At 40.6% G+C, this 25,737-nt stretch overlaps 1 protein-coding gene across 5 annotated transcripts in view; it reads left to right on the top strand.

Moving 5' to 3' along the window:
* LOC140491197 (uncharacterized) overlaps positions 1 to 25,737 on the top strand; it is a 122,101-nt gene that overhangs the window by 72,197 nt on the left and 24,167 nt on the right. For all 5 annotated transcript variants that reach the window (XM_072589179.1, XM_072589203.1, XM_072589194.1 and 2 more), the window contains 3 exons: positions 1,748 to 1,892; positions 13,505 to 13,615; positions 15,638 to 15,765. In XM_072589179.1, the coding sequence (XP_072445280.1) occupies positions 1,748 to 1,892; positions 13,505 to 13,615; positions 15,638 to 15,765 (384 nt within the window). The remainder of the gene's footprint in view (positions 1 to 1,747; positions 1,893 to 13,504; positions 13,616 to 15,637; positions 15,766 to 25,737) is intronic.

Here is a 25,737-nt window from a genome sequence, read left to right on the forward strand (position 1 = left end):
CCGTGCTGTACTCTGTGACTGAGTTCATATTTGGGTGATGAGGTCACCTCACCTTTTTATTGTAAGTAAGGATACAGTCTCCATAGTCTTGATGGGTCATGGAGCTGCTCTCTCAGATGACTGGTGGTGGTTTAATCTGAGGGTCACCATGTCTCAGGCAAGGGGAGAGATTGAGAAGGAGAGTCCTCCATGATGGCCTTAGCGAGCACAGGTAAAAACTCACACTGTTAGTATCGCGCTGAATTTCAAACCAGCCATCTAGCCAACTAAGATAACCAATATCCCCAGAAGAGGGATGAGTGAGAAGCAAGAGGTCTATGGTTCTTGCTTGCCAGGAGTTGAAAATGGGCTTAAGGCAGGAAGGTATATCTTTCCCATCTTGTCAGACTCCATCTCCACTAGCTCCAAGATGCAATAAAACATCTCCTGGACAGCTGAGAAAATACCGGCGTCTTTGTCCCCTGCCAGCTATGCTCTGCTTTCTTCTTTTCTGTAATACCTTGCCCTGCAAGAGAAGGCAAATTGTCATTGCTTGTGTGCTGGAATACAAGTCATATGGGAGTAGTTGAGGAGCATGGAACCGGTGAGAGGTAGGTGTAAGGCTTTCAGCTTTGGCAGGTGTCTGAGAATAGGTTGGAGTACCTGAATGCTCTGTGATTTCTAAATGCTAAGGAATGCTGCTGGATAAATGGGGTTTTGGTGCTTTGAGCAGCATGAGTGGTTGATGGTGGGAGATATTAATAAAAATGGATTCATTGACTTTAATTGCCTATGTGAGGTTACTAAACTTCCTATGATATTGCTGACAGGTATTCACATGCAGACTCCAGGAACTGATCTCTCTGGGTGCCTGCTCTCCGTTGTTCTTATCCACCTCTGTTGCTTCCTGTGCTATATCAATTATCTTGGAATTGTTTTGTTTGCCATGTTTTAAATTCCCAAAAATGTATTCAGTACAGTTTCCCCTTTAAATAAGGACAGATTATTCTTAACCAGTACTGGGTTTACAGCATATTTGACTAACTCCATGGTGAGCACAGAGGAAACCGGCATTAGGGAAGTGCTAATTCCACACTACAGGTACAGTAATTGGCTGGGAATAGGAAATTTCCATTGGAACCGACATGGGCAGATTGTGCATCATGACCACCCACCCCCAAACCAAAGAAACCAAGCACCTGAATTTTTAGCTGTGATTAATTTGAATAAAATATTCTATCGCAGATTGAATGGGGACAGCATGGTGGCTCAGTGATTAGCACTGTAGCCTCACAGCGCCAGGGGCCAGAAATCGATTCCTGCCTCGGGCAACTGTGTGGAGTTTGCACATTCTCCCCGTGTCTGCGTGGGTTTCCTCCAGGTGCTCCAGTTTCCTCCCTCAGTCCAAAGCTGTGCAGGTTAGGTGAATTGGCTATGCTAAATTGTCCAAAGTGTTCAGGGACATGTAGGTTAAGTACATTAGTCAGGGGTAAATATGGAGTAATGGGGAATGGGTTTAGGCGGGATACTCTTTGGAGGGTCGGTGTGGACTTGGGCTAAAGGACCTGTTTCCACACTGCAGGGATTCTATTAGAACATTCTATCAGATATAGAATCAGCAGTTTCATAGCTACTCACTATCTCCAAATATTTTGTCAAGCTTTCTAATGAAAACCTCTATCGTTCATGTTCTTTGTAGTTATAGTACTCAAATAATAATCAATAAATTTGATGTAAATGTGTAATTTTAACTTGATAACTTTAACAGGCTCATCTCCAAAATAAAGACTATACCATTCCCAGAAAATACCAGTGCAGCACAGCATCTTCTTCTGTTCATTTCGGCACTAATCCCCAAGGCGGTTGCATCGTTGTTGACTTCCTTTACAGTGGAGCTCGCTGGCTCAGACAAGGTATACTTATAAAATATGCTGTTTTATACTATTCCTAAAACTGTAACTAAAGTTGATCAAGATCATTTCTCTGCTGGCTGTACGTCTTAATCAAAGTGATCAATTTAATTTAAATGTTGGTTTCAATATATTTCTTCCTCTTTCCAGACTGATTATCTTTTGCCCCAGTAAAATTACTGATTGTTCTTTAATGCTATTTACCGACCTGTTCCTTCCAACTATTTCTTTTCTGTGCTGTGGTCTACCCTTTCATTCGACTATCTCCATTTCTCCTCCATTCTGTAGCTTTGTCTGAATGGCCTGTTTGAAGGTGTCATCTTGCAACTCCTCAGGTAATTTTTAGTATATCAGTGTTTAAGTATTCCAAGTAATGGTTTTTACACTAACATGAATAAATAAAGAAAGTCATAATTTAGTCTCTAAGCTAGGCTACAAAAATATCAATTTATATATTTGCTTCCATTTAATTTATCTCCTTTCCTGTATGAGTGGAATTAAACATTTCTGACTTGATGATTTATATATGGATGTTTCCTGGGAAAAAATTATCTAACTCATTGCTACAACTGAAACTTGTGTGATTGTAAATGAAACTCTCCAAATCTGTCACAGGAATGTTATCAAACAAAATTAGACAGCCACTTGAGATATTGGGTTTGGCGAAGGTGATCAAAGTCTTGGTCAGAGGTAGATTTTAAAAAGGGAGACTGGAGAGGTTTAGGAGATGAATTCCAGAGCTTTAGAACTGTCTGCATGGTTGGCAGTGGTGGAGTAACTAAAATCAGGAATATACACAAGGCCAGATTTGAAGGAACAGAACTACCTCTGAATAAATTAACAGGGTTCCTGCATCTTTAGTGGAATAAAATTCCATTATCATGAAGCTGTCATTAACTGTTCTAAAAGTGTATCTGGTGCGTTGATGCCATTTAGAAAAGAGAATCTGTTGTTCCTATCTGGGTCAGCCAACATGTGATTTATAGTGGTTAATTGCCCTCTGAAATTGTCTAGAAAGGCATTCACTTTTGTACAATTATGGATGGGCAGTAAAGCCCGGTGACTCCAACATCCTATTTTTAAAAAAAAATTTAGTCAACATTTTAAGTAGGTCTCTTGCATAAGATTAGAGTAAATTGGTCTCAAATATGTCCTTACACATGGTCTCCTCCAGTAGATGTTTTCTCTCGCTTTGCTTTACCTTGTTGTACTGTTCAGTGTTTCTGAAGAAAGTACATCCACAGCCTTCCACTAAGTCCGCCACTGCCGCAACCATAAGTATGCACTTACACCAAGAAGCACACCTTGTTTAACATGAGAAAGCAAGAAAGGAGCAAATGGGAAATCTTGTGCTTAATGCTCAGCCAATTATTGATGTTCTGGCAGTGTCTCAAACAGCTACCTAGCACTAGACTGTTTTTAGTTGACACCTTCATGGCCGATGGAGACTTCTGGAAGAACAGTCAATGCAGCAAATGAGCAGTGGCAACAGGTAGGATTAAGGAGAAAGAGAACAAAGCTGTACTGAATTCCAGTTACACAAAGCAAGTGATTGTGAAGAGTTGGGAACACGGATGTTGGTCTTCCAAACCTGTCCAATGTTTATTCACAAAATCGATCTCATGTATTCATAAATTTCCTTAACTTTCAATGACTTGGGCAATTCTTTTTGGATATTTCCCAGCCTGGAAGAGTCACTCGCAAAATTCCATGATTTTCTAATTTGTTTAACAACCTGCAGGAACTCTGAATTAAATGTAATCAAGCCATGAATAATGGCATTATTCATTTGGTGTAATCAATAATAACTTCCTTTGAGTTAGTGTTTGGTACCAAAAGGTGTCAATAAAGTATCAGCTGAACTGGAAATTTTATCAAATTTTTCAACAGCATCTTCAAAAGCCCTGAAAGTACTTAATCCATCTTCACCCCTCCACTGTGAGCAATATAATGCACCTGTCATCCACGGGAAAGGCAGGAAGCCATCCATCTCCTCTTCCTCAAATTTGGAGATTAAATGGGCACACTTGAATATTTCCGTAGAATCCATATGGTGTGGAAACAGGCCATTAGGCCCAATAAGTCCTCACTGACCCTCCGAAGAACATCCCATCCAGACCCATCCACCTACACTGTCCCTGTAACCCTGCATTTCCCGTGGCTAACTCACCTAACCTACATATCCCTAAACACTGTGGACCATATAACATGGCCAGTCCACCTAACTTGCACATCATTGGACTGTGGGAGGAAACTGGAGACCCCAGCGGAAACTCATGCAGGCACAGGGAAAGTGAGCACATTCCAAACAGACAGTTGCCAGAGGGTGGAATTGAACCTGAATCCCTGGTACTATGAGGCAGTAGTGTTAACCACTGCGCTGTCATTCTGGCCATTTCAGTCATAGTCATAGAGATGTGCAGCACGGAAACAGACCCTTCAGTCCAACTCGACCATGCTGACCAGATCTCCTAACCCAATCTAGTCCCATTTGCCAGCACTTGGCCCATATCCCTCTAAACCCTTCCTATTCATATACCCATCCAGATGTCTTTTAAATGTTGTAATTGTACCAGTCTCCACCACTTCCTCTGGCAGCTCATTCCATACACGTACCACCCTCTGCGAGACAAAGTTGCCCCTTTAAATAAGATCTATGTGTGGTGCTCCCATTACTGGGGTTTTCTTTTCAGCTGGGGGTGATCCAGTTGGAACTTGTTTTCCCTTTCCTTGAATTCTCCTCTTGGCCCTTCTCCTTCTCTCATTTGTCTGTTCCTGGAATTCATTTCTCCTCTCCTTCATTTTCAGTTGGAATCCAAATTCTTAGCTCTGCGGCTCCAGTTTTAGTTTTCTTGCATTCCTCAGTTTCCAGATCCTAAATATTTTGCCATCCTGGTTTGTTTTTCTGGCTTTCAATAGAACCCAACCTTTAAGTATTGAGCTACCCCTTTTAATTTGTCCAAGGATAGCTTTTAATGTTTTAAGAAGATTGTCATCTTGCTGTATAACATCTAATGTGCGCATTTTAGTACTCCATGCTTACAGATCTAAGAAAAGGTTTTTTTTGCAGCCTTTGAAGGAACTGTTGACTTTCCCTAATTCCAATTATTTTATGATCAGTCAAGTTAAAAACTTGCAGCAATCAATTTCTGTGGTCTTCACTGATATGCCCATCAGCCAGGGGAAATCCTGAAAAGGAACTGGAGAAAGCAATGCCGATGATCTCAAGGTCTGAGACCATTTCCAGAAACATCTGACAAATGTATGAACCAATGACCAATGACATAGAATTTCATCAGTGGGAAGTCATACTCGTTAGCGAGTGATGGCTGAGGGTGACGAGTACAGAGTTTGAATATTGCTTTAAAAAAAATACATTTTGTTGAAGCTTTTTGTCTTGATAGGACAATTTGCAGAGAGAGGAGAATATTGCTTGATTGGCAGGTAGACAATCATGAGTGCAAGACGCAAAGCTCCAACAAAATGTGACCTTTTTTGTCTTGCAACGCTATGGTACTCTTCCTGTAGGAATTAGTACTCTGGTGTCAAATTATTTGGTTTGCCTTCTCTCTACTCCCTTAGTTACAGAATAAGCATTAGGTCTTGCCACAAGATGGCCTCAGTCAAATACTAAAGCAGACCAGACCAGCTAAATTAATTCTACAACATTGCAATTTAACCAATAGGTGGCATGCATTTAAGTACAAAATTAAAAATCTCACAACACCAGTTTATAGTCCAACAGGTTTATTTGGAAGCACTAGCTTTCAAAGCACTGCTCTTTCATCAGGTGGTTGTGGAGTATGAGATTGTAGGACACAGAATTTATAGCAACAGTTTACAGCGTGATGTGACTGAAATTATACATTGAAAAATACCTTGATTGTTCATTGTCTATCAACTGTTAGAATGACTATGTTAGTTTCCCTTCTTTCATATGTAAATCACAAAACTGTTTTTTAAAAGTTACATTCTCACCTGAGAATGTGAGAAGTGAAACTAACATGGTCATTCTAACAGCTGAGAGACTTAACAAACAATCCAGGTCTTTTTCAATATATAATTTCAGTTACATCACACTGTAAACTTTTGCTATAATTTCTGAGTCTTACAACTGTGTACTCCACAACCACCTGATGAAGGAACATCACTCCGAAAGCTAGTGCTTCCAATTAAACCTGTTGGACTATAACTTGGTATTGTGATTTTTAACATTGTAGGGCACAATTTATTGCAAAAGTTTACAGTCTGATGTAACTGAAGTTATATACTAAGAAAAACCTGGATTGTTTTAAATCTCTCATCTTTTAGAGCGGGCATGTTAGTTTCAGTTCTTTCATATGTAAATCTCAGAACTTGAAGTACATTCTCAAAATGAACTTTAACAATAGGTGCCATGTTGGCCCAAATAATAATTAAAGGCATGAGGTACCCTGTGTGAGGGATTTGCAGAATCTTGCATGGATTCATGCAGTTTTTGCACAAAACAAAATACAATTATGCAAGTACAAATTCACCCCACAAACTTGTATGTGTGCATCAGATGAATGAGACTCTGGGAATTCTTTCAAGGTTCCAGCAGTGAGCCCACCGAGAAACTGGAACAGTCACCAGAGATCCATAGAGGGACAACCAAAGGAAGAGTCAAGTTGGACCCCACCGGAGGGCACTGCCCTGAGCTTGATATGTATGCTCAAACCGTCAGGAAATATATAATTGCCAGATTCATCAGCCGCACCCAAGGTAGAGCAAAACATCACCCGATCATAACACAACGCCATCCATACTCTCAAAACCAATCGCAACATTGTCATCAGAACAGCAGATAAAGAAAGAGTCATTGACATTCTGAATAGAACAGATTACTGCAATGATTTGGAGATGCCTTTGTTGGACTGGGGATGTACGAAGTTAAAAATCACACAACACCAGGTCATAGTACAACAGGTTTAATTGGAAGCACTAACTTTCGGAGCGTCGCTCCTTCATCAGGTGGTTGTGGAGGCACGGCGCTCCAAAAGCTAGTGCTTCCAATTAAACCTGTTGGACTATAACCTGGTGTTGTGATTTTTAACAGATTACTGCAAGGAAGTATACTGACAACTGAACAACCAGGAACACTACAGGCGATCCGACCAAAGATAGCCCATTGATCAGGACTTTGGATCCAGTCCTTCAGAGTTCCCAATCCGCCCTCATCCCATGTACTTCTCACGTAGGTGACTTCTACTGCCTTCCGAAGATACACAAAGCCAACACACCAGGACTTTGCATCGTATCAGGCAATGAGACCATGTGTGAGAACCTCTCTGGCTACGTCGAAGGCATCTTGAAACCCATTGTACAGAGGTCCCTCAGCTTCTGTTACGACACTACAGATTTCTTACAGAAACTCAGCACCTACGGACCAGTTGAACTGGGAATGTGCCTCATCGCAATGGAAGTTTCAGCACTCTACACCAGCATCCCCCACAATGACTGCATCGCAGCAACAGCCTCAGTACTCAACACCAACAACTGCCAATCTCCGAGCACCATCCGACAACTCATCCACTTTATCCTCAACCATAACGTTTTCATCTTTGACAACCAGTTATTCTTCTAGACACACTACAGCCATGGGGATCAAGTTTGCATCCCAATATGCCAACATCTTCTTGCACAGATTCAAACAAGACAACTTCTCTACACAGGACCTCCAATCAACACTGCACCAAACATATTGACGACATTTTCATCCTCTGGACGCATGGCAAGGAGTCACTGAAACAACTGTACAGTCATATCAATGAGTTTCATCCCACCATCGATCTCACCATGGGCTACTCTCTCATATCTGGATTAGTGGTGCTGGAAGAGCACAGCAGTTCAGGCAGCATCCAAGTAGCTTCGAAATCGACGTTTCGGGCAGAAGGGCATTTGCCCAAAACGTCGATTTCGAAGCTACTTGGATGCTGCCTGAACTGCTGTGCTCTTCCAGCACCACTAATCCAGAATCTGGTTTCCAGCATCTGCAGTCATTGTTTTTACTCTCATATCTGTCTCACTCTTGGACACATGCATCTCCATCAAGGATGGGCACCTCAGTATCTCACACTACTGCAAACCCACGGATAACCTCACGATGCTACACTTGTCTAGCATCCACCCGAAACATATTGAAACAGCCATCCCCAGTGGACAAGCCCTACACGTACACAGGATCTGCTCAGATGAGGGGGGACATGAAGGGCATTTGGAAGTACTCTGATGCCCAACTTATCGACCACCAGTTCTGACATGCCACAGCGAGGAACTGTAATGATTTCCTTATGAGACAGACACAAGCTGCAACCAACAGGGTACCCTTCATTGTCCAATACTTCCCAGGAGCTGAAAGACTGCCATGTTCTTCGCAGTCTGCAACACACCCTCAATAAGGATGAGCACCTCGCAAAGACCTTCCCCACGCCTCCACCTCTCGCCTTTAAACAACCACCAAACCTCAAACAGATCATTGTTCGCAGCAAACTGCCTGGCTTTCAGGACAACACCATACAACCTTGTCATGGTAGATGCTGCAAGACATGTCAGTGTCAACACTGATACCACCATTACCATGCGGACACCACCCACCATGTATGTGGCAGGTACTCGTGTGACTCAGCCACCATTGTCTATCTCCTACTCTGCAGGCAAGGATGCCTGAGGCATGGTATATTGGTGAGACCCTTGCAGAGGCTACGGCAATGGATGAATGGACACGGCGCAACAATCAACAGACAGGAGCGTGGCCTCTCCAGTCAGAATACATCAGCGGGCTGGGACTTTCAACCTCAGCCCTTCAGGTGACCATCTTCCAAGGCAAACTTCGGGACAGGCAACAATACGAAGTGGCCAAGCAGAGGCTGATAGCCAAGTTCAGTACCCATGGGGGTGGCCTCAACCGGGACCTTCAGTTCATGTCACACTACAGGTGACCCCACTGCACTACGTGCACACAGACAGACGTGCGCTCAAGTGGTGTACCCTCTCCAAAGACTTTATACCCCTTTTACACACACTCTCACACACTTGTCTCACAGACACCCATTCTGTCCCCCGCCCACTGTGTGCGCACACCCACAAGCATGCACGCATACACACAAGTTTGTGAGGTGAATTTGTACTTGCAGAATTACATTTTATTTTGCTCAAAAACTGCATGAATTTATGCAAGATTCAGTGAATTCTTTTTTTAGATTCGAATCCGTCTGAACATTAGGGTATAGACAGCCTCACACAGGGTACCTCACGCCTTCAATGCATTATCTGGGCCAACATGGCACCTATTGTTAAAGTTCACTTGAGAATGTACTTTAAGTTCTGAGATTTACGTATGAAAGAACTGAAACTAACATGCCCGCTCTAAAAGATTAGAGACTTAAATAATCCAGGTCCTTTTCAGTATATAATTTCAGTTATATCAGACTGTAAACTTTTGCAATAAATTCTGTGTCCTACACACTCATACTCCATAATCACCTGATGAGGGAGCAGTGCTCTGAAAACTAGTACTTCCAAATAAACCTGTTGGACTATAACCTGGTTTGTGATTTTTGAACTTTGTACAGTCCAGTCCAACACCGCTACCTCCAAATTATGCATTTACATAGATCTCCGGTCCACATTCCACACTCATATGGTATCACTGGCCCATAACACAGATTCAAATTGTGACTACTTTTCAGCCAGAAGCCACTACAGTTGCACGTCATCCTCACTTAGGACTGTATCAAAGTCCCTTCGTTGCCGCAGGGTCAGAACTTCTTTCCTAATAACACTGTGGGTACTCCTCCTCATCCTCTCAAGGGCAATTAGAGTGTGGAAACAAACATTGGCCTAACAAACAATCACCACATCCCTTGAATGATTTTATTTAAAAAAAACTGCTATTGCCTTGTTAAAAAGGAAAACTGTATCTTCGTGGTAAAGCAGCAGTGATCACAATTTGCTGAGAGTTGTCTTGTCATCTAACTGACCAATCTGTGTCTGTCCTTGTGCTTTGACTAAAGCTGCACATCGCCAGTGCTGTATACTGTAAGTCTGTTCTGAAGGGGGAACTTTGGTTCACTTGACATGGAAGCTGTCTTCAGGTCATTTTCAGCCACAGCCCAGAGCAAACTGTCCCACCTGTGATTCCCAGAATGACCATTTCTAATTAACTTTAGGAAAGGCCTCCACTCCTAATGATGTAAAGAAAAATTTGAGATTCTCCTTTTCAAGGCCAAAGTAACTTCCCTTGTCCCTTTATTTATCCCTCTTCTTGGCCAGCCCCTCTTTCGGGCATGCTACTCTTAATGAGGCTAGCGCTGGACAAAGAACACACATGCCAAGGCTTCTGAAAAATGTCAGTATATTCCAGTTTGTTTCCACAAAATCCTCACTTGGGCCAAGGGTGTTACTCAGTACCTGCCAAAATGGAAGTAAGAGCTATAGCCACACTAAGTGTCAGGTCATGTCTAATATTTTAATCCACTCAGACCTTTTTTTTTAAGCGTTGGGTGGGATTGAGTGGTGGCTTAAATCGGGTCTTAAGTTCTTGCAGGAAGTAATGAATGAGATCATGGTTGACTTGAGTCTCCATCCAACTGTGTCCCCATCCTAAATTTCCAAAGATGAGGACATGTCAGGAAATTAATACTTAGTCATCAAGATTTACAGCACAGAAAAGGCCCTTTGCCCCATTGAGTCAGCATTGGTCAAACACAAGCACCTTTATTTTTCTAATCCCATTTTCCAATACTTGGCTCATAGTCTTTTATGTCTTAGCATTGCAAATGCACATCTAAATGCTTCTTAAATGTTATGAGGGTTTCTGCCTCTACTACATCTACCAGACAGTGACTTACGAATTCCCACCACCACCTGGGTAAGTCTGTAATGACTGACTGACTGACTAGCTTTTAAGCAAAAGGCGCACTTAACCAGACATATCATCGCATCCACTCCTCCCATACTAGCCTTGCCTATCCAGTGCCTCCCTTTGCCTGCCCTTGCTCACTCAATTATTGTCCCTATTTGCTGTTCCATCATTCCTATACCATCTTCTCCCCTGAGATTACCTTTTCATCTTATCTCAATTCCACATTGGCCCTGAGAGACCCCTCCCAGGCCCACAAACAACAATTTTTTCATTGACAGCTTGAAAGTCATCTGATTTAACTTCAGCAGAATCAATTGCACCCAAAATAAACACAAGGCAACACTGACAAAATGAAGCAGGTTTAAGCTTTGCTCTTTTAATGCGTTGACTTCGGACAGGGAGTGGTTGCAGGGATACCTTACTGGATCAGTCGTGCTTTTGCGTTCTTCCCATGTCATCCCTCCTATGCCACTTGAAGTGGGCTTGGAGTAAACCTTCAGGGAATTGTTAGGACTATTTTACCCATTGCACCTGTAGACAGAGATTTTTGAAAGCAAAAGACAACTCAGATTTGTGGGACTTGTCCTATAGGATGACAGTTGGTCAATTAAAACATTACTGATGCATTCCATACACAAATGTTACAAGTATAAAAATTGTTTGGTCCAACTGATAAAAGGGTGCAGGCAATAAGATTCAAGACCCTCTGACATATGTGCCACACTCAACCACCTGATTAATCAAGTACAGACAGGCAAAAACAGTGTACTATTATAAATGAGTATTTGGTATGTTACCAGGAATTGAACCAGTCCAATCTGAAACACAAAACATGTTTTTTAGTTAATGCTGTTAAGCTTGTAGTCAATTTTCTGTCAGACTAAACAAGGTTTGAACTGTCAGATACTTGGGACATCTGAACCAAGCAGGACTTGGTGTGCTGCATTTGATCCCACAAAGATAACTGCATTTTTTTTTAAGTGCACATGAGTATTAAAGCTTTTTTTCCAGTGAGCTAACTCTAATCTTTTTTAGATTAGACTCCCAACGGTGTGGAAACAGGCCCTTCGGTTCAACAAGTCCACACCAACCCTCCAAAGAGTAACCCACCCAGACACATTTCCCTACATTTACCCCTGACTGATGCATCGAACAGCATGGCCAATTCACCTAACCTGCACACCTTTTGGACTGTGGGAGGAAACCGGAGCACCGGAAGAAACCCATGCAGACATGGCGAGAATGTGCAAACTCCACAGACAGTCTCCCAAGGCCAGAATCAAGCCTGGGTCCCTTGGTGCTGTGAGGCAGCAGTGCTAACCACTGAGCCACTGTGCTGCTCTGCACGTTTTATTGCACAATTCCAGAACTGCAAGTTCAGTATAGGTACTAGGAATGTATAGGACGACTTACAATTAATATGTTTGAACTGATTTGCAAAACCCTACCCTGAAATACTTGATCAAAATACACAAACTCTGAAATATAATAACAGGGCATCTCCCATCTCTTCTGTGTCATGGCTAGCATTTAAATCTCCCTCCCCACCACCAGTACCCAGCAGATTAGCAGTGTGTTCTAACCGCTGATTATGAAACTGTGCTGTACATTGATTGCTATGTTGAATTATATGATAATGATGACTGAACTTTAAAACAAAAATCCCAAGTTCTCTGGGCTGAGCGCTTGTGAAAGCATTCCTTTTCTTAAGGATTCTCTCAGGTGGTAGATTCAGTAGTGACTGAATCATCTGGTTGGGAGCACTCTTTGTCCCTTAGAATGTTGCTCTGTCAGATTTTGACTTAATTGATGGAATGTAATGCAATCACTCAATGTCCAGTTTGGTGTACCCTGATTTGCTTGGTGTTCCTGGAGGTTTGATCGTTTTAGTTCTTACAGTAGAACAAGGCAGAAATTGGTAACTTTAGCCCCTAAATTCTTTTGGAATGTGTTTGGATATTTAGTCGAAAAAGTGCAATTACTAAGGGTGGAAACTGAACAGGATAATGAATTTAGACCAAGTCGGATATGAATAATTATGAGAAGGAAACTGCAGTTAGAGGATAGGATGTTAGAGTTTATGGGCAATAAGCAGAACATGCGATCATACAGGAAGCTGGGATTAGACTAGGTTGATCATATTGGAAAAGCCACCATCATATTGGAAAAGTCAGATGTAACTTGCAATAATTCCATATCTATGATGATAAGCTACATGCTTTGCATTATAAACAAGCTGCTTTGTTTACTTGAAACATGCACCACAGCATGGAAATATGAGTTATACAAGGGGCAATGTTTGAATTTACGATGGTATAGGCCAACATAACGCAAGAATTTAATGTCTTTATTCAGACCAAACTACATTATTGATTAGGAACTGTACAAGTTGAGGGATATAATTTTGTTTTAAAAAATGCCTTGATCAGGCAGCAAAATAAAGTCTATATTCAAACAAGGTCACTTAAACTCACAAGTTGAATGGTTCCATTATTGCTGGATATGACTTTTTTGAAGTATCCAAATATTCTGTAGTCCAGTATTAAAAATTATAACTACAATTTATTGGGAATGTGCAGAATGAAACTTATAAATAGATTGGTGATCATTGCAATCCAGAGGGGCAGACATCAGTTGACTCACTGCCAGAATGGGCCCTTGCTACGCTAGTGGCCACATTTAATTTAAACTTTAAATTGAAGCTGATTTTCACTGTAACATTTACCTCTAGACTGACCTCCGTAAACGAGCTCAAGAAAGTGAAGATTATTTGAACCATGTGCTACTAGAGGTGGAAAGACTCTGGCCATCCTTTATTGGGGGTCGAAGAATCGCAAAGCAGGTATTGACTTTCCTGGAACAGTTACTACTTAATGATAAACTTATTCATAGTGAAATGGTGCAGTGCTGCCACAATGCTTTATCCCTGTACCAGGTAATTGAAGGAGCTAGCCAGTTAAATAGCAAAATCACTGAGCACACCTGTGAAACACCTTAAAAGGTCTTACTACATTGACGCATTCAGTATTTATGTGTAGATTGGAGAGTTGCAGTACTTCAGGAATCTAAGTGAACCCCCAACTCATAGTCACAGGCACCCTTTATCTTGCTACTCTCGTAATATCAAGTACAAATCAGTTTAATCAGTTTCTTCTTATCACTCTCCAATGAGTCCCCTTTCTGCACCAACCCTAGGTCGTCTTTGTACACTGCTGGAATTAATTTTTCATACAACCATACTTTGAAAACTCCAACTCAGCTATTTTTTGACTCTCATTCACGAATACATTTCTTGTCCACTAATCTGCTGAATTATGCATCCACTTCCATGTTTGCCCTTGTCCCCATTTAAAAACATTCTTTCTCACCTTGGCAGTTTACCTTGGTGCACCTCTCATCTCTGCCACCTGAGATTCACAACGTAGACGGATGGCACCCAGTTGCTTCAGTCATTCACTGCTAATGTGACTGGTGCTTGTAAAGCACTGTTGAGTTCTGTATTCATCTGCCCAGACTGTTCACTATTTCAAGATCATTTTGTCATGTGAACATGACTCCCAGCATTTCTTTTCTACTGTGAACAATGTTTTTAAACCCCTTGCCCTCCTCCAACCTGACCTTCAATGTAATGTGAGAGAAATTCATGAGCTCCTTTGTATGTAAGGATAGAACCGTCTGATTACGGCTTTTCCTTGCTTGAGTTCTACAGACCAAAAGTCTTCTGAGTCCCTGAGGTAAGGCAGCAGATTTGTTTCCCTTATTTATTTTCCCATAATCAGCAACAGATTCATGGTCGCCATTAGACCGGTGGGTTTTTTTGTACTAAATTCAAATTCCACCAACTGCCATGGTGGGGATCCAGGTCCCCAGAAAATTACCTGGATCCGTGAATTCAGGGGCTGGCAATTATACCACGAGGCCATTGCCTCCCTGTCTATCTAACTTTGGCCACGGAATTACTTACTTTGGCTTCTCCTCTTGCTCCCACAACTACCTATGGTATCCCTTTTGAATCTACTCCTGACCCCCTCCTATTTCACATCTACATGCTGCCCTTGGGGATGTCATCTACAAACACACAGTTTCCACATATAATGATACCCAACTCTACAACACCACGATCTCTTTTTTTTGACATCTTTGTGGTGTCTATAAATTATCACCGTGCCTGTGTGGCATCCAATATTTGACATAGGAAATTTTCTTCCAACAAAATATCGAGAAGACCAAAGCCATTGTCTTGCTTTCAGTCACAAACACAGTGCCATAACCACCACCATACCTGTTCCTGGTGCCTGAGGCTGTGTAACCTCGGTGTCTTTTTGAAGCCAAGACAAGCTGTCAACCTCATTTCAACTTCTGTATATTTGCCCTTGCATCAGAATTTCCAGCTGAAATCCTCATCGATACCTTTGTTGACTTGATTCTTTCTTCACAACAATACTCAACTCATTAACCTACTATTAGCTCCTGGTTAAGCAGCAAAATTAGGTTTTCATCCTCTGTGTCAGTGTGTGTCTCTTCTTCCTTAAGATAGCCCTTAATACCTACCTGTTAAAGATTTCTTCATCTATCTTGATTTCTTATGCAGTTCAGTTTCAAATTGTCTTGTATGACACAACTGTTCAGTGGCTCGACAAAGATTCTGAGTAATCCGGATTGTTCGTATTAAGATGCAGCAGTTTATGCCTCTGTAACAGGAGTCCACACTTTGAAGGTCATTCGTGGGAATGTCCTGAGAAATGTGATAAGATGGGTTTTTTTTGTAAGTTATTTGACTTCTTTTGTGGAAGACTAAATTCAAAATTATTTTCTAATTTGAGCATGTTTTTAAACCTTTGCTTTCCTACACTGTTTCAAACAGGACACCACACTTTGTGGTTATGTGGTCCCGAAGGGTTACTTAGCATTATTCGTCGCCTTTGCTGTCCACAGGGATCCTGAAATTTTTGACGATCCTGACGAATTCCAACCTGAAAGATGGTCTGGAAGGTTTGTACTTTCTTAATTTAGCTATTATAACTTCAATCTTTTGTTTAGCTGTGCTTTGTTGTTGGAAAATTAAATGTTACTAATTTCCATTAATGACGCAGGCGTGGAAATTTAGGACAAAATGAATGAAATGTGCAAATGGTACCAAATTAGGATAGGCAATGAAATTGAGAGGTGACTTGGAACTATAATGAATTACACTGGATGCAAGCAACAATTAATGAAACTTAAAGGAGATAGGTGTAAGGAACTACAAAATTGGAAATATAGGTGCTGCATGTATTCCATGATATTGAAAAAGTTGGAGAAATGAAAATGATTGATCTCTAACAAGCCCAATATCTCAGCCCCTGATAGTTTTCTTCAGTTCCTTTCAAGTGTTTCAAAGATTAAACAATCCCAGTCTGAATGCTGGAGAATCGGACTGACATTAATACTTGAGATGATAGGTGCAAGGGAAAAGAGAAGTATTGCAGAGCATCTCAGTCTGATGGAATTCCCATGCTGTTGTAGATTGGACTCTGGCCCTGTTCATGTCCTGGACAATGACAGTATATGCAGGAAGTGCTGAAGCTGGAGCTCTAGATTTAAGATCCGAGTGGTAGCTCACATCACATTGTGTATTAGCAAGCTTAGCTTTTCATGTCTGCACATTTCTGGATGTGATACATCTACATCTTAAGCTTATTCAGGCAGAGCAGGGATAGGTTACTAGGTAATCAAGGAGGACCAAGCAGGTAGTGCAGGAGGCCTTTAATGTATCTTTCTTCCCAGCTGGAATTTGGTTCTAAAAATTTACCAGAGTGATGGTCCCTTTGTTAATTATAACCAGAGCCAAGTCCATAGCAGTATGACTGGCTCAAATGTTGTAGGTAAGCAGGAGGAAGATTCTGAAATTAATAGTGATGGCGAATCTAGAGTTAAGGTAATAGAAGTTTCAATAACTACAGATCGGAATCCAAGGTGGAACATTACCAGCCTGTTGTCAGAATGGAGGATGCCACTTCTTGCTGTTTTGGAGAATGAAGAAAAAACAGTTGTCACCCATGCCGGCACCAGCATCGTAGATGAAAAGATAGCTGAGATACTTCAGGCAGATTGAAGGAGTTGGGAAAGAACCTAGCTAGCAGAATCGTAAAGGTAGTCCTCTCCAGATTACTTGATGCATTGGTTGCTAATAAGTAGAGAAATGGGACGGTCAAGGAAATTAATCTGTGGCTTTGGAAATGGGGCAGGTGAGAGGATTTTGGACTCCTTAAAAATTGGGATCAGTTATGTCGAAGGTTGGATCTTTGCAAACTGTATGGATTAAACATGAACAAGAAAGCTCAAGGACAATCTATTTGATTAGAGTGCCAACAGGGATGTATTTTGTAGGCTAACAACTCAAGGAAAATAAACAGATTTCTAAGAAATGGAGGTGCAAAATATAGTGTGGTGACCCGGGGAATTCAGTACCCTAATAGAAATGGGATAGTAATAATATAAAGAGGAGAGATGGGGAACTATTTCTACAGTATATTCGGGAGAACTTGTAGATGACCTTTTTCCAGTCCAATGGAGGGGGCGGCTTTGGTAGACCTGGTTCTAAATAATGTTTGGGACAGGTATCAGTTGAAAAAAGATTTAGGAATTAGTGATTGTAGTATCATAAGGCTTAGATTCAGTATGGAAAAGGGCAATGAGAAATTGAGTACAAATATTTAATTGGAAAGTAGTCTGTTTCAAAGATTGGTAGGTAAAGCTATGGTACAGAACATTGCCTGTTTAAAGAGGTGATGGTTTCATTATAGTTGAGGTATGTTCCTACAGAGAAAAGATAGGATTAACAAAGTCAAAGCTTACAACAAAAGAAAGTAAGAGAGGTGAAGCAGCAAATACATAATAAAAGATGGTAGAGGGAGGAGTGGGCCAATTAGGGACCAAACGTAAAGGGGCAGCTGAGCAACTAAATAAGTACTTTGCATCTGGCACTGCCACAAATGTTATGCTGTAAAATTGGATAGTTGAGACACAGGCTGAACAAAAAATTGAAAGGGTATTAGAAAAGCTGGTATTTCCTAAATTTGGCAATTCATCAGGGAGATGCATAAGCAGATATTGAAAGAAATAAAGGTGGAAATTGCATAGATACCAGCTATAATCTTTCAAGTTTCCTTCAATATAAAGTTGGTGCCAGAGGACTGCATGATTTAATGTGACTCCTTTGTTCAAAAAAGAATGCAAGGATAAGCATAGCAACTCCTGGCTAGTCAGTGATGGGTAATGTTTGGAAAAGATAATCTGGATTAGGTTAACAGTCACATGGACAAGTATTGATTTAAGGACAGTGAAGAAAATATTTAAATAGTTGGATTTTTTTGATCAGGTATGAGAGGATTCATAAGGCTAAGCTGGTGGTTGAAGTCTGTGTGGACCTCCAAAAGTCATTTGGTCAAGCGTCTCAAAACAGGATTGCAAGCACATTTGAGTAGAATAAAGGTGCTTGGGCAAGATGAATATAAAGTTGGTTGAATGGGTTAAAATGGAACGTCATAGTAAACAATTGATTGCAGGTAAGAGGAAGGCATATAGTGGGGTTCCTAGTTGGTCATTGTTAGGATTACTACATTGCTTGGTTAATGACCTAAACTTAGAGTCATAGAGATGTACAGCATGGAAGCAGACTCTTCCGTCCAACCCATCCATGCTGACCAGATATCCCAACCCAATATAGTCCCACCTGGCCCATATCCCTCCAAACCCTTTCTATTCATATACCCATCCAAATGCCTCTTAAATGTTGCAATTGTACCAGCCTCCACCACATCCTCTGGCAGTTCATTCCATACACTTACCACAGGAACTTGTGAGCTATAGAAGAGGATAGGAATAAGCTTCAATAGGACGTATGAAAGAGACTGGTAAACAGAATGGACTTGAGACATGAAATTTGGTGGGAAGAATAAGATAAATAATGCAATTTTAAAGAGGCTACAGATGCAGACAGACTAGAGGATTTGTGTGTGCAAAATCAGTATCTCACAAACCCACAACATGTACCACATGGATTGAAAAGGGAGCATACATATGTCAATACCACAACATCCACGTTTCTGTCCAAGTCTCTCTCTCTCGCTCTCTCTCTCGCTCTCTCTCTCGATTTTGGATCACTGCTTTTTTTTAATTGCTGGATCAAATTCCATGGAATTATCTTGTTGTTAGTACTGTGGGAGTACCTGTCATTACTTGGGCACCATTGTGGTTCAAGGTAATGACCTGCCAACATCTTGGGGGCATTTAAGGATAGTCCATATAAATACATCAACTTTAATTCATGAGGTGAGTAACAGATTTCATGGTGAACATATCCACACAGATAAAGAGCAGCAATTGTTGCATGTTGAAGTGCACTGCTAAATCAGCAGTCTGAGAGTCTGAAGAAGTACCAATTAAACCTGTATGGGGCTAGGGTGAGAAAAGAAACTTGGTACTGTGTGTGGAATGTAGTGGCCAGGTGACATTGATCTGCAGATAAGAATGGTGAGGCTGGTTCCTTGTATCGGGGAATTGAGTTATGTGAGGAGACTGGAAAGATTCGGTGTTTTCAGTCTGGTAGGTAACCGTCTGATAAATATAAAGTTAAGCTTTTGTGCTATTAACGTCTCAGTCAAACTATGTGTCACAGATTCAACCTACAGAAAAGTATGTTTATGATAGATTTTGAAAATTCTTCATTTTACAGGTAAACTACTACCAAGCAGAGTAATCAAGTCAATATCCAGAAGAATTTCATAAACAATTGAATGCTACAATAGGGAGTTAATTCTGATCACTCTGGATAGTTTGGCTAAATTGTTAAGATTATTGAAAATCTTGTGAAGAAATTAATTAGGAAAGCATAATTAACTTTGCTAATCCAGCAGTTTACTATTTTTTTAAGAAAAAGTGCTCCAAGAGTGCTAGATTTTTGATATTTCTTTTAAATATTAGTAGTTTAAATCTAATTCCATTTGTAACTGTGCTACATTGTTGCTGCAGTAACTGAACATTCAAAAGTAGTTGAAAAGTTAAAATATTTCAAGGATGTTTTGAATGAGGTGGGCTTATGCCTGTATTGTCATGTGGAAGGACATAAATTAGGATTGCTGTTTCAAACAATGTCACATGATTGCACAAGACATGAGGCAAATATTATGTAAGATACCATGAAGCCTTCAGAATTGTTGGCCAAGAATGCGGCTTCCTATCATGAGTGAAGAATTTGTTGACTAGCACGCAACCCATGAATAGCCTATTTGTCTCAAGAACCTACAGAGTCCCTTTGAAGAAAGCAGAAGCTTCATTTGTGCTGCTTATTTGGGTGATTTAAGGGATAGTTTCCCTTGTTGACAATTTTCCAGTTCTTTATTAAACTGCTCTAATGTTCACAGTTGAAAGGTTTGACAAAAACTTTCAGCTACTTGTAATTGAAGAGCTACTTGTAATTTAATGTATAGAGGAGAAAGTGAGGACTGGAGATCAGAGTCAAAAAGTATGGTGCTGAAAAAACACAGTCGGTCAGGCAGCATCCAAGCAGCAGGAGAGTCAATGTTTTGAGCATGAGCTCTAACGAAGAGCTCATGCTTGAAACATAGACTCTCCTGCTCCTCAGATGCTGCCTGACTGGCTGTGCTTTTCCAATACCACACTTTTTAACCCAAATGTATAGAGACCATGTCATCAAGGCCCCAAGCAGTAAAGAATTGAAGAACTTGCAGTGCCACAGTACATTTCATACATTCTGCATGTTTGCAAGTTCCTCACATTCATTAGATTACTTGGAAGCATAGTCACTTTTGTAAGGAAAACAGCCAGCAATCAATTTGGGCACTGCAAATTCACACACAGCAATGAGGTGCAAGACAAAATGAGCTACTTTGGTTCACTAAGATAAGTGCTGGCTAGGAAATCAGGAGCACTCCCAAGTAGTTCTTTGAATAATGTCAAGGATCTAACATTTACCTACGAGAAAGCATACTTTGGTTTAACATCTCATCTGCAGACTGGCTCTTATCAGCACTTCCTTCATTATGTACTCTGGTTTCAACCTATGCTCAAGATTCTACGTGAGGCATGGGCCAACAACCACTTTGTTGAGAGACAAAGCTATTCTCACTGTACCAAGATTTAAAAGATGAGGTAAATCAATTTCAAAGAGGAGATGTTAATCAGTTCTAAATGAACATGGAAGTTTCTGTATAAAATACCTGACCAGAATGTGTCTCAAATGCACTAATCAAGTGATATCACAAGCAACTTTTTTTTTTAGTCTTAATAATTAGATGAAGCTTTGAAGACAGCATTTCTATAGACTGCAGCCACTGATTGAGGATTCGATGTTCAGGCTAATAGATGAGCTGCTAATAAGTGGGCTGTTTTGTCTTGAATGTGTGGACATGGGTATGGACATGGACAGCTTCGTTTATCTAAGGAATTGTGGATGAAAAAGTGAAAAATCTTTCCCAGATTTCATTGGAAAGAGAAGATCTCTGCTTGTCCTAGTTGGAGGTGGGAGTAGATTGATGTGTTGCCTGTAAAGTGGCTCCCACAGTATCCTCATTTACCAGCTCACGCAACTTCTGTAACTTAGCTTATGTGCACACATCAACCTGATGCTTTGGAAGTGTCCTAATCAGTATTTCATATTATTATAAGATTACTAAAGTTTTTGGTGCTATCTTGCACTGTACATCTAGTTACAGATGTTATGGGCAATTGACAATAAATTTGCCAATATGTTTCAGGTAGTTGGCAAAAGGCCTAGAGTTGCAAAGCTACTGGCTGTTATCTACATATTGGTCTCCTACAGGTCTGAAGGCATGTTCATCTATTTATTCTTTTATGGGATGTGCTTGCTGTTGGCATTTGTTTTCCATCTCCAGTTGTCTTGGAGAAGATGGTAACAAGCTGGAATATAATTGTGTGGCTTGCTCGACTGTTTGAGAGCAGTTAAAAATCAAAATGATTGTAGATCAGGAGGTAGATAGACATGTAGGCAAGACCAGATGTGGGTGGGAGATTTCCCCCTGTAAATAGGCATGATTGAACCAGAAGTATTTTATGACAATTGATAGATTCATGCTCACCATTACTAAGAACAATTTTCAGTGCCAATTTTTGTCAATTTTAAGTATCCCCAGCTGCTGTGTCAGGATTCAAAACTGTGTTTGCAGAACATTGGCCTGGGTCTCCGGATTTACAAATCCACTAATGTTAACACTGCCTCCTCAGTAATAGAATTCATCCAACTTTTATGGCTTTGTATTTACTGGATTTAGGTCTGTCTCCTTTCTTCCCTGTGTATGTATATGGACTGGTTTGGCTTTTATCCAGATGTTTTTTGGGTCTTCTGATCATTCATTGAAGCTGACGTGATTGTCAGGACTAGACAAATTTCATCCTTAGCCTGTTAGAACCCTGTGATAGACATACTCCTTTTTCGATGATTTTGTTCTGTATAAAATCTGGATGTTGATGTCACAGCTGTGGATGTCCATTAATTATTTACTTTGCTACACATTGGTTACTATGGTAAAGAAAGCACTTTCCTTTAAATGTCCTAGCTAAGGAAATGCTTTTTGAAGTGTAGTCAGTCATGTGGGCAAACTTAGCAACACGTACACCACAAAGTGTTTCAAATGGCAATGAGATGACTGTCTGTCTGAGTAGCCTTTAAAAAGCCAGGTCCAGGCTTGATCAGAGCATCAAAATGATATCTTGCTTCTTATCGAATAGTCTTGATAACTGTTTTCTCAAGCTGAAAGAATAAATCTGAAGGCTGGTACCTTTGATAATGCAGCACTGTCTCCAAATTGCCCTAAAGTGCTAGTATAATGAGCTCAAGGATTGGGGCTTGAACTGACGCTCTTCTGACTTGGATGAGCAATTAAGAGTGGCAGTTATATCATGTTTATATTAGTGATTTTCATTTCTGTATCCAACAAAAATATTGAAGCATAAAATTGAAGGAAACTGATGTGATAGTAGGAAGTATAGCTAAAGAAACAACACTGATTATTCTGTTGGATGCTAAATGACATAATTAAAATTATTTCTAAGTGAGCACTAATCAGGTGAAAAGCCTTAGCTCATTCCACTGTTATATTTGAACAAGAGGATTAAACTGCATTATTTTCAAACTGTCTTTTAACAGCTGGGAGCAATAAATTGATTTATCTAAAATATGTCTCTGCTGTTTCAGTACAGGTGCTAACTCGCTTAAAATAAAATTAACTGAGGATGGGATAGAAAGCAGTAGACTATAAGTGGAGGTGGTAAACTTTACATTTCATTACTGCATTGGGATAGTATGTTCATTATGTAGAATAGAAGATTACGTATAGAGCCACCACTAGCCCCTGTCCGAATGGAGCCAAGGTAATTTTTCATGCCCACATGATCCTTAGTTGATCACGTCTAAAAATCCCACAACAGTGTATAGTGTTTCACTTCTTTAGAGTCATACAGCACAGAAACAGACCTTTCGGTCCAACTGGTCCATGCAGACCAAGCTTCCCAAACTAAACTAGTCCCACTCGCCTGTGTTTGGCCCATACCATAGAATCCTTACGGTGTGGAAACAGGCATTACTGCTAGAAAATACATCGCTTTTTAAAGCAGAAATGATTTTAGTTTTAATTGTGAATTCTGTTTGTAGTTTTTGTAAATAGACTTTGCTATTATGAAAGCAGACCATTGCATCGGTCGTCATGTATTGTTGAATTAATGGTATAGCTGCCATTTTGAAATGTAAAACTCCAGTTAATGCCATCTCTGTCACGTGGCTGAACATGGCTCACCCCTGCCCACTCTGCCCCCCCCCCCCCCCCCCCCCCCACAGTCGCCCACTCAGCACCCACCCCCTCAAACAAACCATCAAGGGTTGGTTGCTGAGTGCTTCTGTGGCTATTGCTGCAATTGCTCAAGTGTTTGATGCACTCAAACTGTTTAAGTTGGTTGAAAGCAGGTCTGAACATCTTTGTCCTGACCTTTTTAAAGCCTCTGCATGAATTGGCTGGTCAGTCCTTGGTGCACTCATACGAATTCACTTTGGAATATAACATGGTTGGAAGGAAGAGTGGAGGACATGCAGTGCAGGGAGTTTTCTAAGAGAGCCCTCACGTGAGGCCATGTTGACCTAATGTGTTTAATGAGTGACTCTGACTTGAAATCTAATGAGGAACAATGTTTGCACTGTTTTTCTCCTCTAAGAACTTGGTGATTGAAACCGATCTTCAGCTGCAACTGCAACCTCTGCCTTGGGCTGTTGTGATCACACAGGTGTCTGACCATGTGGCATTATGCTCCTCATCTGCAGCATTTCAGCTTGCTGTTCATTGTTGCCTAACAGTGGTCTGTTCAAAAAAGCTGAATGCACTTAATTCTCTCTTGCCAGAGAGCAATGTGCATAGAAAGCACATAACTTTGTGAGGTTTACACAAACAGCCCTATAGCACTTGGTAGAGAGCATGTCAGGTTCCACTGTGATTTGCTGCACAATCTTGCTCATGAAAGGGCACAGCTTTTGTCACCACACGTTCAGTAAGGAATTGAGGAAGGGGTGAGGCAATCCACTGTGGCCAGGTTGTCAGTGGAGAAAGATATGTCGTAGAATAATCATAACTGCAACATCCCAGTTCCCTAATAACCAACACCACCATCCCTTACCTTCCTTCTGTCACTAAATTTACTTGTTCCCAAGCCTAAAATTTAAACAAAAATCAGTATTTTTTCACATTGCATACAAATGTAAACTATTAGCCTTGTGTGCTTTTGTAGTAGCTGTCTTGAGTGTAGAATTTCCGTTTCAGTGCGAGGATGAGAAACTTGAGTCTTGACAAGTGCCTTCAAGCCAATTACAAGTGAGCGAAAGCTGTTTGCTGAAGTGGGCTGGAAAAGTAGCTTAAAAGGAAGGATCAGAATCCGTTCTGATGAAGAGTCACTAGATTCAAAACATTAACTCCGCTTTCTCCTCACAGATGCTACACGTCCTGCTGAGTTTCTCCAGCAATTTCTGTTCTTGTTTCAGATTTCCAGCATCTGCAATTTTCTATTTTATTGCGAAGTAGGATGATAGTTAAGCAGTGGAAGATATTGAAGGAGGTATTTGATATTTCTGAATAAAGATACTGGTAAATTCAATTAAGAAATGAAATACTAAATAAAGTGTGATGAGCCATCTGAGACCAAAAGTTTAAGGATCTCACAAAACTGATAGACATATCGCAGTGGGGATTGATGGTCAGAAGTTAATGAAAATTTTAGAAATCAGCAGGATAGATAATCAGTAGATCATTTGAAAGTAAGCTAGCAAAAAAATGAAGTCTAAAAATTTCTATGCCAGTATAAAGAGGAAGGGAGTAGTTAAAGTTAACATCTGAGACAGGCATGAATAATAGATATCAAGAAATTGGCTGAAACTTTGGACAGATATTCTGTGTCCCTTCTCACGACAGAAGAACTAAAATTACACCAGATTTTTAAAAATATCAGAGCGGGATCCTGAAATGAAGAAGTGCCTGTATGTAATATGCAGGGCTGTGGGAAAAGAACGTCTTGCTGGGTTAGAGTAGTTAGGTATGCTTATGAAGCTGTTGTGTTACTTGATTGGTATTAAGAGGATTAGAGTACAAATTCCAACATGGTAGTTAGAAAATTTGAGTTTTCACTTTTATTTTTAAACAAGTGTCCAAGAGGTGTCTGATTGTGTTATTTTAATAAAGCAGCAGATTTGCGCATTGTTTGAGAAGATAACCTGCTGTTCAGACACACGCGATTCTGGTATCGCAATCACGATGACTGGCTCTTGAGGCCCTCTGAAGTGACCTAGCAAGACATACCTTTGTTCCATTGTTACTGCCATTGAAGGTAGAGAATTTGTTTTTACTTCTGGTGGTTGTTAAAAATTCAAATGCTGCTTTAGTATAAAAACTGAAATAGCAAGCAATCAAG

Source organism: Chiloscyllium punctatum, chromosome 2 (assembly GCF_047496795.1).
Source record: "Chiloscyllium punctatum isolate Juve2018m chromosome 2, sChiPun1.3, whole genome shotgun sequence".
Classification (NCBI taxonomy): Eukaryota; Metazoa; Chordata; class Chondrichthyes; order Orectolobiformes; family Hemiscylliidae; genus Chiloscyllium; species Chiloscyllium punctatum.